Below are 15890 nucleotides of genomic sequence, written 5' to 3'. Positions count from 1 at the left end.
TCGGCTTGGATCGCGCTCATACACCATACGCACATTCAAATGCAGTTTCACACCACACTTATCATTGTACCTGCATCCGGTGGTAAGACCAATACACCTCTCCGATCCTCGGCTTCCCCAGGTGACTCAGTTGAGCTTTGAATGCTAGCTGTTGATGGTAGAGCATTCTCAAGCTCTTGTGTATCCTCACTACAACAACCTGGGTGCTTTAGGAACTTGGTCGCATGAAGCGTCATCATCCGATATGGACCCAGAGCTGGCCCCGTCACGCTGCCATCAAGTCTCTTAAGCCATGAGACCCTCTCCTGGGAGATTACATGAGTGAGCTCCCGCGGCGCGAACACGGCCAAGCCTAGCCGCTAGCTCAATCGTCGTCTTCATCCATACCAAGGCCATTCGGATGAATCCTTTTACTCCCTTTGTGGCCAAGCAAAGAGTGCCAAGCCCATCCGTATTCAGCAAGATGGTGCGTCTCAAAGTTCCGCACCACCCAGGTTCTTTGTTGATGCAGTCATGCTCCAGTAGAACTTCAAACAGCATATCATTCCACACCGTTTCGAGTGTTGTATCAACAAGCCTTGGCAGAGCTATCCTTGCGCAAAGGGTCCAGCACTGATACTCGGTTCCATCGAAGTGGCCTGTCGCCAGCTATACACAAATGCGCGCAGTCAATCTCGGTTGGTTTTGTATGTTGGCGATCATGGTTGCGTTTGCGATCCTTTTGTTGGCGCTCCTTTGTGTTGGCAAGTCAAATCTAGTAATCTTACCCGGCAGGGTTTTCAAGTAGCGAGAACTGTTGAGCGACCAAGATAGAGACAAGAAAATATGTGGAATTAGCTATAAGACTGGGGTATATAAAGTCGTTACTCATAAAGTTTAGCATCAAGTGAACATGTCCAACGTTGCTCCAATGATATCCTACTCAGAGGATGAAATGCCCTTTCCCAGGCATATCTGCTGTAATTCCATATACGAGCGCTTCTCACTCGCACCTAATTTCGGTTTATGCGGTTGAACAAAGGAACAGATGGTCGTGTCGTCGTGTGGTGGTGGTAAGTGGGCTATGCCCGGTATTTTCGAGTGTCGGTCGTCATAATACTGCTCTCTTTATATCGAGAGAGGAGAGATCGTCGACTGGAAGGTACGGGGAGGCTCTCGCTTTGAGCCGACGGTGTAGCTTGACTCGCTTGACAAGAGCCATGATGCAGACTCCAACGACCATGAGGGCTTCGATGCTGAGGAGGGCGATGTAGACGATGTTGAGAATCTTCTGCTCGCGCAAATAGGCAAAGGTTGACATGCTGCTGGGCAGCGGAGCTGAACTTGGGACGAGAGGCATGGGAAGTAAAGTCTAGATTTGTTGCATTCTCTTCTTTTTTGTTGGGATATCGTCAGTCGCGTGTCTCGATGGGCAACGGGTGGCTCGCCACTCTCACCTTTGCCCTCGATCAACAATCAAACTCCAGGCGCCTCGCAAGATTGAAAATGAAATATTCGCGCTCGCAAAAGAGAAAGTGTGGTTGTGTAAAGAAAAAAAACTCTTGGGTGGCGGTGTGGGATAGTATATCATCAGCGCCAGAGAGAGAGAGAGTCGGGGGGAGGGTTCCAGTTCCTTTTAGTTTGTTTCCTTGGCGCCGAAACGAATGGAGTCGCCCCCATGGATGGTGTGCTCCTTTGCAAGGACTATTTTAATGCTAGGGTTGCAAAAATGCAGTGCCGTCCGGGGAGGGGAACGACCGCTTTGACCGCCTGGATACCCGTGTTGGATGGCCGTTTAAATGCGAGGCAGATGGGCAATAAGCCTTTGATCAATGCAACGAGATGCGCAATTACCGGTGGGACGAAGGCAGATTGTGGCCTCATTGTCACCTTTTCGTTCGAGCCTCTTGCAGACAGAAGAGAAGAGAAGAAGAGAGGAGTCTTGCTGGTGCAGGGATTGCCTGATCCTGGTCTCGGGCGAGGCGATCGCCAACCTTTTTTGCCCTGTGACCAACTTGCTTGTCCCCCCCAACGCTCGTAAACCGCAGTGGGCTTGCTCTAAGCTTGGCTAGATGAGGAACCGACAAGAACAAGGCTGGCGGGTCTCAAGCGGGCTCTCCGTCGCGTGACAGCGTTGCAGTTGTATGTGGCATCATGGGAGAGTTTCTGGCCACTGTGACATGATGGCATGAAATTTCCCCTGAAATGATCGAATCTATGCTGCAGAGATGATAAGCGAGGGTTCAGACATGGTCAGATGAAATGGAAGGGAAGGGGAGAGGGAATGTCATCAATAAAATTCCCGCTTGTGGCTCTTGCATTTGATGAACAGGGGTTCATGGGTTAAGATGGAGTCGTTACCTCGAAGGCGGTGGCGGGATAAAGGCGGTGATGAGATGCAGTATCGGTCACTCCCACCAAGAGACCGTCATCATTCTTTCGCAATAGAGCAACATCGCCATATCAAAGAGGTAAGTTCAGAGACCAAAACGAAACCGAAATGCTTTGCCTCGAAGCATCACAAGTTACGCGTGTCAAGACGCGCAACCGACGCATCGCGTGTCTCATCCGCGTGTGGTGAGTGTGCCATGTAGATGACGCCGTCGGGTGGGCATGAAGAGAGGCTGTATGATAGAGAGAGCCTCGGGAATGGGTGCATGTTGCAGATAAACCACCATCGTAGAGGGGGTCTGATGCGCAGGAAAGGGTCTTTCACATGTCAGGGCCAGACATCCTTATGCGTACTTGTTTGGTTGAGATTGTCTCATTGCCTTTGCCATGCAACGTAAGGGATGCGTTCCTGAGCGAGCAATCATCAGTGACAGCTGCTTCTCCAACGAGCAGTTGATCCCAACATTTCTGGACAGACATAAGAGGATACTTGCAGATACACATTCCACAGTGGGACAGCCACGTATCTCTCTATCACTCAAGCGCTGCACAGCCACGCCTGCACCGCCCATCATGCGACCAACGTGTCGATGACGTCGCCCTCCCCCGCATCATCCATCAACAGCTCCCTCTCTCTCAACCGAGTCCCTCTCCAAGCGCCCAAACAAGCTCCCCACCAACTTGACCAAACACGCCTTGCCTCCCGTCATCACGATCCAGGTTGTGGTGTCGTCATTCCTACAAGTTTCCGCGTGTTATTATAAAAACCCTTTGCCGCGTCACAAAACTCAAGCCCTCCAAGCCAGCTTAGATACCCCTCCATTACCCCTCCTCACAACATCCATTCCATTCAACAGCATCACCATATATCATCTACCTCCCTAACAGACACATTCACCATGACTTCCAACGCTACCGTTCACGTCAAGAACATCGCCGTCGCGACCAGCGACAGCGAGATCAAGGACTTTTTCAGCTTCTGGTAAGTTCACGATGCCCACTGGCCACATGGCATCACGGACCTCCACTAACCTCGGCCACTAGCGGCAAGATCGCTGATCTCAAGGTCACCACCGAGGGCGAGACCAAGTCGGCCGACGTCACTTTTGAGAAGGAGACGGCCAAGAAGACTGCTCTTCTCCTCCACAACACCCAGCTGGGCCCCAACCACCTCGAGGTCACCAGCGCCGGTGAGGATGTCGACGATGATGCCGCTCACCCCACCAAGAACGCCGACCGCGACTCCGACGAGATCACCCAGGAGGAGAAGCCTCGCGCCCGCATCCTGGCCGAGTACCTCGCCCACGGCTACGTGATTGGAGATGCCGCCATCCAGCGCGGAATCGAGCTAGACACCAAGCACAACGTCTCGAACCGCTTCCTCACCACCCTCCAGAACCTCGACACCAAGTACCACGCCACCGACCGGGCCAAGGCCACCGACCAGAGCTACGGTATCACCCAGCGCGCCAACAACCTATGGCTCGGCCTCAGCTCGTACTTTGAGAAGGCCTCCCACACACCCACCGGCAAGAAGATTGCCCAGTTCTACACGGATAGCAGCCGACAAGTTCAGGAGGTCCACGCCGAGGCTCGACGTCTGGCCGACCTGAAGAAGGAGGAGGCCGGTGGCAGCGCCTACAAGGCCGCAGGACTCGAGAAGGTGTTTGGCAAGGAGAAGACCTCTGGTACCACTGCTCCCGAGTCGGGTCCTGGTGATTCTACCGGCACTTCCACTCAGCCTGCTCCTGCGGAGAATATTCCCAACGTCAGCGCTCCCGAGGGTGGTGAGAAGCATTGAATATCATGAAAACGGTTGACGAGAATGGGGATTGTTGGGTTTGATAGTATATTCCTTTGTTGCTTTGTAACGAGTTATCACCTTCAAGCATGGCGCACGTGCAACATGATTTCAAATTGATTCCTCGATCATGGTTTATTAGACTATATAATACGGTGATTCATCAAGCTGTCCCTTCGTCAAATGATTCTTCCGCCAACATTAACAATCCGACCACATGAGCTCTGCAACATGAAAATCACTCTTTCTTGAAGCCCTTGGCGAATTTTTCTTTTAGGATATCCTCAGTGATGGGCTTGGGGTTCGACACGAGGTTCTACAACTGGGTCAGAATGGTAAACTCGGGTATCGTAGCCCAGAGGGGACTCACATCAAGTTGGCTCTTGGGGTCCTTGTACTCTGCCCTTTCGAGACCACCCTTTCCAGATCCTGTAGGATCCTGTAGCTGGCGACCACTCTGGTCCTGAGGAGAAGGAGACTGACGACCCTCGGGCATGTTGACTGTTGTTCTTGGTATAGAGTTGAAGGTTTGGCAGCAAGTGTAGTTGAGTAAAGACGGTTGTTGAAGGTTGAAGAAGTTGCAACGGTATTGAAACGGCGTCTCTTAAATACAGCAGCAAGGTATGGAGCTTGTGCCGACTACGGAAGAGATGATTGAACATTGACGTCGAGGCGCGAGTGTATGCCGTCATAGGGAGAATTACATCATGGCGCCAGATCGAGATGGTCTCTGCGGGTCAATCAATGGCTGAAATGCGACGATAAGATTGCATTCATCCGGAATAGGAACTCTAGACTCTTGATGGTCTAGTGCCGGCATTTTAAAACCTCGGAGTTTGGTTGATTGGTGTGAAGCTCTCAAGATGCTTCCATCACTGATATGGAGCTTGGGTTTTGGTGGTGAGGTTGGTAGATGACCGGGCAATTTCCCTGGTCATGCAATGCAGCACTACATGCCGGCAATTGAAATAAAACGATGGCAAGTAGTCCTTAATACTCTATGCATGATATCTGGGCGAATTAATTATTCATGCCTTCGGGTAATGCTGCCCAGGTATTGACTCGTAGAAGCCTCGTCGTGGAACAATGACACATACGAGGCCTTCCACGTATCTCAAGGCCTCACAACTCCCTGATTGACTCAACAACAGCAATCTCAGCTCTTCATCACGGCTGTGACAAGGCGACCGAACTCACATCACGGCCCAAGCAACAGCTGTCACCGAGTTTCAGGGGCTCTGGCAGACCAGTCGGAACTCTCGAGCCAGTCCAGGGGACAGCCCCAGCAGCCTGTTTTAGCGCCCGCCTCATCCGTTCCAGTGGTGCCAGCGGCCCGCTAAACCCCGCACCCACGGTGGGAACGCGAGCCCGTAAGGCTCGGGTTCAGGGCGGTCGAGTCCCATTCTCAAACACGCGTCGGGGCTTCGGCTTTCCTCTCTTCATGATAAACCGCCGTTATCCTCCCTTGAGCATCTTTTGCAACTTAAATCCAAGCGACACTTCCACTCTGCAACATCGAGAAGCAGCTGTAGCTTCAGCTTCATCACCGGCATGCCGGATCTCAACTCGGTTCCTCCCTCGCCTCATTCTCTCGCGGCCTCTCGCCGCCAGTCTACGAACCAGATGGCTGCTCCGCCAGTTCCCCCCTCGCCGTCCCTCAACATCCTCCCTTCGAACCAGAGCGCTGTCAACCAGTCCCAGTCTCCTTCTCTCCCATCGCCAGTCCTCACGGCTTCACAACCGCCCTCTCATGCCTCGGTTGTTCCTGGATCGGCTGGTGAGCATGGCGTTGGACCTGGCCCTGGGCCGCTGAGACATCCTCGACCCTTGACCGCCGCGGAGCTCCATCTCCAGCTTGAAAAGGAGCAGGAGGCTGTGGTAAGTAGAGAACAATACGCAATCTAAACCCCCAGCATCTAATGTTCGTCATAGGTCAACCGCCTGACTCGAGAGCTCTCCCTTCTCCGAGCTGCCCAGAACGCCTCGGTCGTTTCAAACACATCGTCCACCTCGGCCGCAAACTCGTCCCATGATGTCGCCGAGCAATCTCTCCTCTCCGGATCAGGCTTCTCCATCCCGACCGCTCGCCATCAGCGAACATCGTCCACCGCATCTCAGAGCTACGGCAATCAGCAGCTGTCGTCGTCCTACGAGGCACGGATCCATGCCCCTCGCCCCTCCTCGCACGCTACCCCTCTCTCACGGCAGAACAGTTCCGCCTCTCGCAGGAGCCAGACAAACTCGCCCGGACCGCAGCACAGCCTTGATCCTTCGAGCTACTTTCAGCATCAAAGGATCCCTGCGCCCACGTTGATTCCCCCGAGCTCGGTCGGCGCAACGCCGGGAAGCGTCAGCGAGCAACTGAGCCCCGGCATGATGCCAGCAACGATGCGATACGAAGAGACGGCGTTTTATAGAAATGAGCTAGAGACGGCCAAGAGGGAGAATGATGCCCTGAAGCATCGTATCAGAGAGCTGGAGAGGCAAGTCCGCCAGAGGAGGACGAGCGATGCCAGTCGACCAAGGAGCGAGAGTGTCAGCACCACTGCCAGCTTCAGCGTCACCCCGGCCGGAGGAGTCAGCATCGCAGGACCCCGAGACGGAGGCCTCGTCCGACCGGGAGGTGAGCGTGAGCGAGGAATGACGACGCAGAGCGTGCTCAGTGTGGCCAGTGTCGGTGTGGGCGTTCCAGAGGAGGAGCTCAAGGTTGGCGAGAGCGCGGCCAGCGCTGGAGTTGCTCCGAGTGCACAATGATTGGAGGCTCTAAGTGTCGTTACGCAAGGCTCGTAGACAGCTCTGCTTTTGGTGGTGAGTTTGGAATGAACATGAAATCACGACTGGGTATGCTGGTATTGGCGTTGGAGGAGCCTTAGAATCACAGGAAGAGCTCTGTAGATATTTTTCTTTCACGAAGCAAATGCTTAGATTTTTGGTATTGCAACGACTGCCTTGGCCCAACTTTTGTTTTCAAAGAGCCTTAAACGCCGCTTTCTCGATCATCGAGCCCCCATCCCATCCTCCACCTACGAATCTCTGTCTCGGCTCAGTCTATCAAACTTGATTTGTACATTGCCTGCAAGTGAAATGCATCCCGTCGTCCTTTGGCCATTCTTCAGATATCGAGGCTGCCTTCTGGGTAACTGTTCCCCAGACACAGTCTCTACCTGGCAGGTATTCCTTGAAGGGGTCCAGAGACGGATCCTTTTTGTTGACAAAGTCCAGAACGAGCCGTTCGGGGATGATCCAGGGTTCAACAATATCCTGGAGGTACCCTTCCTGTGAGGGGAGAACGAGGAAACGATGCAGTTTAAGTTTCTCCGCCTCTGCCGCAGCCTTGATGATCTCGGCAGGGCTCTTGTTGCCCCCGGTACAGCCGTGGATCAGAATGTGCTTTAGAGTTTCCGTATGGCCCTCCATGAATTCGACGAAGGGCTTGGAGGTCGGCAACATAGCAAAGCTGATCCTGATGGTTTGCAAGAACTTCCATCGGCAACATAGCACCCCCTGCAACACCCACTTCGAATGGCTGCTTGGCCTGGAATAGGTTCCGGTTGGCCTGAATCGCAACGACAACTCGCGAATGTTGTTAGCTTCCATTAGAAAGAATTTCAGCATTCCCTCGGAGCTGGAAGTCCCCTTCCAGTGGCCTCCGGCCGAATCAATCCGAAGATCCAGCCCTCGGAGCTTCCTCAATGGCCATCTCCAAACCATGGTAGAGGTGGAATCTAGGCCAACCATGGGAAACTGGGTCATGATTAGGCCTTTGAGAAATTCCCTACGAGAAATTGGGGTGGGAAGACCCAGGTCTTCGCTAAACAATGAGTCGACCGTTCCGCGGAGAGGCCCGGCAGGGAACGAGGCAGGTAGCTCAGTGTGCTGACCTCCCATGGCTTGTAGACACTCGTAATTGAGCCATCTCATGTAGTTCAAGGGATCTTGGCACCTAAACGAAGTGATTCTCGACTTTCGCCTGCGCATGGCGGGCCACAGGGCGTAGACGAGCCCATCTATCTGGTCTCTCTCTGGGTGGAGGCCTAGAGGCCCAAGTTCTGAGGCAAAGGTGTGCAGATTGGGCATAGCATCGATGCTCAAGAAGAAGTGACCGCGGAACTCCTTGATGTAATCTTCATGGCCGGTCCAAGCGTTGACATGGCCATGGGGGTCATCGTGTGTATCACGCGTGCCAGAGGTGATCCAGATCAGCTGTTGAACGAGAGGGGCGATGTGTGGTGAAAGGGATATGCCTTGAAGCTTCTTGATGTGCTTTTCAGCAAAGTTGACTTTGATGGTGTGAAAGAGACGGGGGAGGATGAAGGGCTCGAGGAAGGGCCAGCATAGGCGGAGGACTTTGAGCGAGGAGGGAGGGAGGTCCTTGAGGATGTGGCGGATGATCTCAGGGGGGAGCTTCTTCATTGTTTAGAGGCGTCGGGTTTTCTTTTTGACAGACTTGGAACTTTCCACGTCTATCGTTGAATAACCTAGGAGGAGAAATAGAAGATGATGAGCAGCAAGCAGTTGGGCTTTTGAACAAAGGGGCAACACTCACGACAGAGACGTGACAAAGGAGCTGGATGTCATGTTCTGTTGCCGTGAGAGCGTCGGGCAACAACATGGCAAAGAGATTACAAGTCATGTTCATATATCAAACGAAAGGTTGTGAATTCTTTGTTTGTTTGTGTGGAAGCGAGCGAGGTAGGTTTCCGCCTGGATGGCTTCGGGAACCTGCATGTAATAAGATGGCCCGCTTGACCAACTGCGCATTGCCATCGGCAAGGTGCCAGGGAACATGGTAGACAATGTTTCATGTTGATGATGGAAACTGGGATGAGAAGAGGAAACGATAGGCCTTGCTAGGTCCGCTGTTTAGCTCTCACTGAAGCAACACTTGTTCCTCAAATTCACGATATTGCCCTGTGATACACTTGCTGCTTGATCAACCGCTACCTCTGCACATTAAATTTCAACGTCGCTAGCCTGGAAGTTTCCCTGTTCCGTAGGCAGCTCGCAGTTGCGTCTGCCTATCCGTTTGCCAGCCTGGGGACTCTGCGTTTGTTCGGGTTTGTGTAGGGAGAGCATGCCTTGATTGGATCTGGTCAATGCCAATACCGGAACAGAAGATTCAAGAGATGTAACATGCATGAAAATAGGCAGTAGTTTTTGATCAGCATACAAGGATACTCCAGTTATCTCCAACAGGCTTTGTTCCAGCTCAAAGACATCAGTCAAGGACGTATACATGATGACTGACCGATATCAACCCTGACAAACAAAGAAAAATGACCCGGAAAGAAAGAGTACAAGTGGCTTCCTATAGCTCCCAGCAATAAACATGGTTGTTTGGGCAGACAACAAAGGATAGCAGGTCCCCAAACTATCCAGATTGCCCAAAAGCTCCTGAATGGTACTCATATCCCCGTAACAATGTCGCAGTAGGACAAGATTCATGCGTGTCGCCTTCTCTTGAGGCGTCGTGTCTCTCCATCATCCGTTGTCTCCTCGGTGGGCGTCAATGAGGGTGTCCGTAGCGAGTCGTTTGCTTCGTTGGTCAGAACGACACCGGCCTCCTTCAGCACCGAATCAACATCCTTCTCAACCCATCGGGGCGAGGCTGCTTTCTCTGACAGGGAGTGTAGACGTTGAATCGTGGCTTGATCCTTGAGAGGCGGTACGATCTTGTAAGCTGATTTGATGGCGATGCTGGAAACAAGAGCCTTGCGCGTCTTGTTGCGGAGGACTATGACCAGTTTCTCGATCTGCTTTCGGTAGCTCAGAACGCCTTCTTCCAGGTTCTTAATGCGTTGTTGAGAGGACTCTTGTTTCGCCTCCAGGGTTTTGATGTCTTGCTTGGCCACGATAAGGCTCTCGTCAGAGACGCGGCAGCTCTCCTTCCATTCCTAAAGAAGTTCATGAAGCTGCTGAATTTCGGCGTCCTTTTCTGTCATCTTCTTCTCGAAGATCTCTCGTAGCCCTCTGAGAAACTCTATCTCGATCTCAGACTCCAACTTGTGGTCGTTCAGGCTCTTAATCTCTTTCTCCTGGCTCTTGCACTGCTCTCTCAGAATTGCCGTCTCTGCGAGAGCGTCGGTAACACCTGCTGACAAAACATCGAGGGGAATCTTTCGCGCCATGTTTGTGTTTTCTGTGTCCAGAGAGCGCGAGGTGAGGGAGGAAAGGTAATGCAGGATAGCACGGGTGCCCTGGTGAAGTTAGCCACTTGAAGAGAAGGAATATTCGGATAAGGGCAGTACCGACGTGTGTGACGCGGCTGGATGCAAGTGCGAGAAAATAAATCAACAAAGATTTGTGTCTTAAGGGTCATCTCTGTTGTGTTGACGGGGTAAGTGCAGCTGGCAAGCAGTGCCAGGCCAAGTGGCACTTCACTGACAGCTGTGAATCATTGGTGAGGCCGAGCAGACCTACCACGACCAGACTCTGATTGATAAAATCACAATGGATTTCATGGCCTTATTTGGTCTCCTCTCTTGTTATCGATATGCTGTTAGAGTGAGCCATGACAATCAACGCTCCGCAAATACAATGGACCACAAACCCGCAGTCTTGTCTAGGTATAAATAGAGGCAATGGACCCGGCTTGAAATGATTTATCGCCTCTACAAAATATCCGTGTTTCGTATATAACAATGCTAAATTCCCTCTCTTATATAGTCATCACTTCTCATGAGCACTTTGTGCCCCTCGCAATCATCTCTCCAACTTGGAGGTGTCCGCGAGTTGATCATCGACGACACAACTGTATCTCATTTCCTCATGAGCCAAGACAGACTGAGAGAAATATGCCAACAGATTCATGAACGAAAACACCTACTTCAAGTTCTTTGTCTAAGAACAACTCTTGAATCCCCAGTCAACATCACCTGGTTTGTAACCTGGCATACTGAGCCGGTCTGGGGAGTTGTCCAACGTATGGGCCCTGGGTACTCCGTTGGACTATATAAGAAGGCGCTCGCCCTGGGTTGTATAATGCTTCGCGGAAAGCAGTAGAACATTACCGCTAAGCCAGCCATTGGCCTCGAAGACAAGATGGCTAGCAACTCTGGGGTTTTGTTTCAACATAAGTAGTAAGTCGTCATGCAAATAATACTCTCCAACACTGAGCTAACGAAGCGACAGATACAGCATCAAGGCGATCCTAGAATGGCCCACTACTCGATGAGCCGCCAACACAAGATCCCTTTCAACTGCTAAATGTGAATCCTCCGATTTCTTTTCAATTCAACAACAAGGGACTCGAGGCAAGGGTCTCTCGCCGCCGTCGCGCTACGGACGATCCCTCCTCTGAGCTGCATCATCCAAACTACATTATATATACGCGACAGGAAGGAGTCAACCATCTGGGCTGATCATCGCGTCGTCTCCAAAGAATGGCGGGCCTATCCTCGAAGCATACAAAATCCGCTCCTCGAAGGTACCATCTCTCAGTACTTTCATCAGTTCGGTATGTAGAGAGCTGAGAAGGTCAGAGGTCCAGACACGCACGAAGTTTGGATCCAACATAACGATCCAAGTCAACGCATGGTCACACCTGCCAGGAGCCGCTCTCATCCACTTCCACGCCATACTTCTTTGTATCAACTTGCATTTGCCCGCTGGAAGAACGACAGAGTTGCAATACGAATGTCCAACCTCCCAGAGCAAACAAGTGTCTCTTCCTTTTGCTATCGCAATAAGCTACAGTGGACCCGCGAACCTAACCCCCCTCCTCGAGTTCATCTGTATATATATTCTTCTCGTCACAGTGGATTCTTTTCGATCATGCTGGATATCGTGACATCAACGACCATAAGACCTAGCTCTCGAAGCATCCTCCGGTAGTCACAGGAGCCTCAACCGGCTTCTCGTCAGGGCGACGCCAGAGATCGATAGCAAGGACGAAATTCCCATAAGGATCTACCTGCTGATAATGACTATGAGCGCGCTACTGCTCCAAACCATCTAGCTGTGAAGTCAGACCTTGAGCAACTACGGCCCCAGCTCACAGGCAATATATAGCAAATCCTGAGCAGATCCCGCTGCGGGAGCACCTAGAGATGCTGGCTATTCACAAGACTCCTATCAGCGAGTTCAATCGTTCACAGCCTATGCTCTCTCTTGACTTTGTTCTGTTATACCCTGCCTTCTGGTCGGCCTTCTACTGTCGGTTTATCAAGCCAGGTGTCGTCGCCTTGACTGATTGCGTCTCATTCACGCGTCCCCTGAGAGCTGATGACAGCCCTGCCACCAGCAGCTAGAACAATATCTTACCGAAGAAGCGCATATAAGTCCTTACTGTGTGGCCATATGATCGGTTTCCTATATACCAATGCATGGACAGAGTCATTTGCGGGTCGATAAGCACCTGCTTGCCCTTCATGCCGACTCAGTTTTGTCCCTCCTCGGTTCTATATAGATGTGCTGAGCCTTGCCTCGGTGCTCGGAAAGGCAAAAAAAGGCAATAGTCTGGGCATTGAACGAGGCTCTGGACCACGATTCGGTTGAGTGTACCTGGGAGCAGGTTGTTCCAGGTGGACCTCATGCGATGGGAACTACACGCGATGGGAGCTACATGCGACCGATTATATATGGGCATTGATGCCCTGCAGGATATATAGAAGTGTGCTCAAGCTCTGCCTGACATTTGGGAGCTGCACCACCAACGGTTGGTGTCCAACTGTTGACAGTTGCAAGAGATTCTCGAGAAGTCTCTCGAAGCGTTCGCTCACCACGATTTAAGAGTGACAAGAAAGGACAGGTTGAAGCCAGACGTCAGCACTCTCGCGACGGATGTCGTCGATTCTTCCGGAAAGAATGCCAACCAGTCCTTTCCAACGGACGCAAAAATGACACCGAACGGAAATCGTCGAGCAATGCCAGGTTGGGTGTGCTCCGGCAGCCATGCCGCGCCTACGAAGCCTTCGATCGAGGCGCATGAGATGGCAGTACTGCGATGGACTTAACGGTTGACTTTGCGACTACTTTCTGGTATTGGTTAAGAATCTAGAAGCCTACTGCCAATCATGTAGTCGATATATCTCTTGTGGACTCGTCATTGAAGACAAGAATAAGTATGTAGTCGATGTGGTTACGCCCCACCCGCATCTTGCTCCCACTCACTTTAGCCAAGGATGCCGAGGCTAGTTCAGATACCAATGAGAGAGATCCAGCTAGTCAGTCACCTTATAGTAACTCAGAATTGGAAATATTGAATCATGGGTATCATTTGTTGAGTATCTAAGTAAAGATTCCGCCTATCTCGCTTTCATCACCTGTGATCACAGCCCTTCTATGATGGATGAGATTCCGCCAAAATGTGCTTTATAGGGAAACCATTGGCGATAGCTGCGCCTTGTAATTGCTTGAGCCAGGGTGCTCCATCACCTTCAGGAACCGGTCGGTGAGAAAGACTACAGTCGACAAAGATGGAGTCGTCCAGGTATTGGTAGTCGGATACTTCAATTGCACACTCGGAGAGCGAGCCAGGGAAGGGCGAGGCACTAAGCGCAGCGCAGGTCCAGGCCATTTGCTGCAGAATCTCAATCATGGTGTGCGTCCAGGCTGAGACGCTGAGTCTGATGGAACCGTCTTCGACTTCAATGTGAAGTAGGCGGAGGCCAGGACATAGAAAAGGGTCTTCGGTGCCGTCCCAGATGGACATGCCCGTGAATGCGTGGCCGTCGCAACTAGATATAGATGCTTCCTTGACGGCATCCTCTATGCAGCCGAGGAGGAGTAGGCCACACTTGGGCCACTGCTTGGCCGTGTACTCTGATATTGTGGTGTAGACGCAATCGTTTGCCGTTCCAGTGATTGCTGGTAATGAGCCCATCTTGACGAGCTGTGGATCTCCGATGCCTTCGAGAGGGCCAAAGAGCTGACACTCAAACTTGAACTGAATGACATGGAAGCCATCGGGAGGTGGTCGAAAGGGTCTCTTTAAGAGGATGTCCCATACAGCGGACTCCATGAGATGCATCTGGACATAGTGAGGTGAGATGAGGACCTCACGAATCCTCGATATTAATTGCCTGGCCGACTCTCCTGTAGTGATGTATGTGTGCAGTGAGCGCGCGATCTCATCGGGCGATCCTCTGGGTGAGCGGGCAGGGAATTCTCGATCCCAATAGCTGCATAGGAGTTGCAGGGCGAGAGGAAGATCAATGCCTCGTGCAGTTGTCGACCATGTCGCCGGTCGTCGTGAGATTCCAGGACCCAGCGTTTCCAAGACACAATGCGGCGCCTCAGGTCCGTTGAGTATTAGAATTAGTTGACATATGGGTCCATCAAATAGTTTCTTGATCTGGTCTCTTGAATCCGGGTTGGAGTCACAGTAAAAGGACCACAGCTCATCCCACAGCTCCTTGGTAAACTCGGACAGCAACCGATCCAACACCCGATCAATGTTGATGCGGACCTTTTGCTCTGGGAGGTAATAGTGAGTGAGAAGATCGTTGTTCAGGCCATCCGAGAGGGCTGTGGCGAAGGCAGCGACGACTGCGCCTCCGATGAGAGGCGGGACGAGGACCTCGGCATTGTTTGGCGACTGGGCGGTGCGAGGACGTCTGCTCGGCAGAGGAGGCTTGATGTTTATAAGGGAGGCATTCGTGATATCGGTAGCTTGGTGCTCATGTGTGGTGGAGGACAGGGGCGGGTTCGGAGGGGGCATGTCTAGTCATTGCGGTAGAGTCTAGTGGGTGGTGAAACGAAGGGATCGAGACGTGAGGTCTCACAGCGAGATCATGTTGAAAAGTCCATTTTCCAGCCAAGAAGAGATAAAAGGGATAAACTCATAGAAAGAGGAGGAACTCCCCGAAAAGAGACGACAGAGTTTATTTGCTCCAAGAGTAAAAAAATGCGGTCGGGTGTGCGTCGTCAAGCATTGCGTGGCCCGCTGACAAACGGGGTAATTCCATTAGTCGGGCTCTCTCTGCTGCAAGAGATGACGCCACCCGACGATGAAGGAGAAGATCAATTTACCGAAAGTACACGAGAGAGATTGATAATGAAAAAGAAAGAGTCAACTCTATTGCCTTGACTTGAAGCTGATGCGGCCTCGTCGACGACCTTTCACTCTGGCTGACGTCCTCACCTCGTGTAAGTGCCTCGCGTCTTTTTTTTTTGGTGGATAATGGAGTCGAAGCGCGGGATATGAAGGCCGCGTAATGAGGACGCTATGGGGCGATAAATCACACCCCGTCTCCTCTTTCTTCCCCCTCACGAAACAGATCTTTTGCTAGTGAGATGAGAACCCCGGTCTCGATCTTGTTCGGGTCTGTCGTGTAAGGTGGTTAAGAGAAAGACGAGTGTTTTCGTAAAGGAGAGAGTCGAGGGGACGCCTGCCAAGATGTGTCCCTGCGAACTTGAGATGAAGGGTGACAGAAAGGTAGACACACTATACAGCAGGTGCTTACGTGCACTTGCGCCTCATTATTTTGTCGATAAGGCCAAGGGTGTTCCTTGTTCCATTTCTCTCCAACCTTTGCCCTCAAAGACCACGTAATCGCAGTCTCAGCTAACCGGCCTCGATGCCTACGAAAGGAGTAGATCGCAATTACCGTCTGTAGTCGCATTAAGCACGACTTTTAAACCCACTAGACCATTTCCCTTCGCACCTCCATCGCAGTACCCTTGAAAGTACCCTTGAAATGACGGCTATAGACATTTTTCGCATGTGGATGAACTTCCCAGGCGAGCCATTCAGAGAGTAGAGTCATGACGGCTTGCA

General features: G+C 51.8%; 5 protein-coding genes and 1 pseudogene across 6 annotated transcripts, besides 1 other annotated feature; 2 read left to right on the top strand and 4 right to left on the bottom strand.

Annotated features, from left to right (window-relative positions):
- Positions 1 to 3269: 3269 nt before the first annotated feature.
- Positions 3270 to 4171, top strand: NCS54_00375200 (Hypothetical protein; the record flags this gene model as incomplete). Its single annotated transcript, XM_053149311.1, has 2 exons — positions 3270 to 3352; positions 3415 to 4171. The coding sequence occupies 2 exons, from the start codon at positions 3270 to 3272 to the stop codon at positions 4169 to 4171; spliced, it is 840 nt and encodes a 279-aa protein (XP_053005286.1).
- A 238-nt stretch (positions 4172 to 4409) lies between these two features.
- On the bottom strand, positions 4410 to 4766 carry NCS54_00375100 (Hypothetical protein; the record flags this gene model as incomplete). Its single annotated transcript, XM_053149310.1, has 2 exons — positions 4542 to 4766; positions 4410 to 4487 (listed from the first exon to the last, which is right to left on the bottom strand). The coding sequence occupies exons 1-2, from the start codon at positions 4665 to 4667 to the stop codon at positions 4410 to 4412; spliced, it is 204 nt and encodes a 67-aa protein (XP_053005285.1). The 5' UTR covers positions 4668 to 4766.
- An 842-nt stretch (positions 4767 to 5608) lies between these two features.
- Positions 5609 to 6925, top strand: NCS54_00375000 (annotated as a pseudogene). The gene is made up of 2 exons: positions 5609 to 6049; positions 6104 to 6925.
- Positions 5609 to 6925: a sequence feature.
- A 297-nt stretch (positions 6926 to 7222) lies between these two features.
- Positions 7223 to 8584, bottom strand: NCS54_00374900 (Hypothetical protein; the record flags this gene model as incomplete). Its single annotated transcript, XM_053149309.1, has 1 exon — positions 7223 to 8584. One exon carries the CDS (start codon positions 8582 to 8584, stop codon positions 7223 to 7225), a length of 1362 nt encoding a protein of 453 aa, XP_053005284.1.
- A 1028-nt stretch (positions 8585 to 9612) lies between these two features.
- On the bottom strand, positions 9613 to 10299 carry NCS54_00374800 (Hypothetical protein; the record flags this gene model as incomplete). Its single annotated transcript, XM_053149308.1, has 2 exons — positions 9613 to 10030; positions 10088 to 10299. The coding sequence occupies 2 exons, from the start codon at positions 10297 to 10299 to the stop codon at positions 9613 to 9615; spliced, it is 630 nt and encodes a 209-aa protein (XP_053005283.1).
- A 3152-nt stretch (positions 10300 to 13451) lies between these two features.
- NCS54_00374700 (Hypothetical protein) lies at positions 13452 to 14831 on the bottom strand (the record flags this gene model as incomplete). Its single annotated transcript, XM_053149307.1, has 1 exon — positions 13452 to 14831. One exon carries the CDS (start codon positions 14829 to 14831, stop codon positions 13452 to 13454), a length of 1380 nt encoding a protein of 459 aa, XP_053005282.1.
- Positions 14832 to 15890: the final 1059 nt, after the last annotated feature.

The sequence above is a fragment of the Fusarium falciforme genome, chromosome 3 (assembly GCF_026873545.1).
Source record: "Fusarium falciforme chromosome 3, complete sequence".
Classification (NCBI taxonomy): Eukaryota; Fungi; Ascomycota; class Sordariomycetes; order Hypocreales; family Nectriaceae; genus Fusarium; species Fusarium falciforme.
The sequence above is the reverse complement of the archived record's forward strand: the minus strand, read 5'-3'. Positions and strand labels throughout refer to the sequence as shown.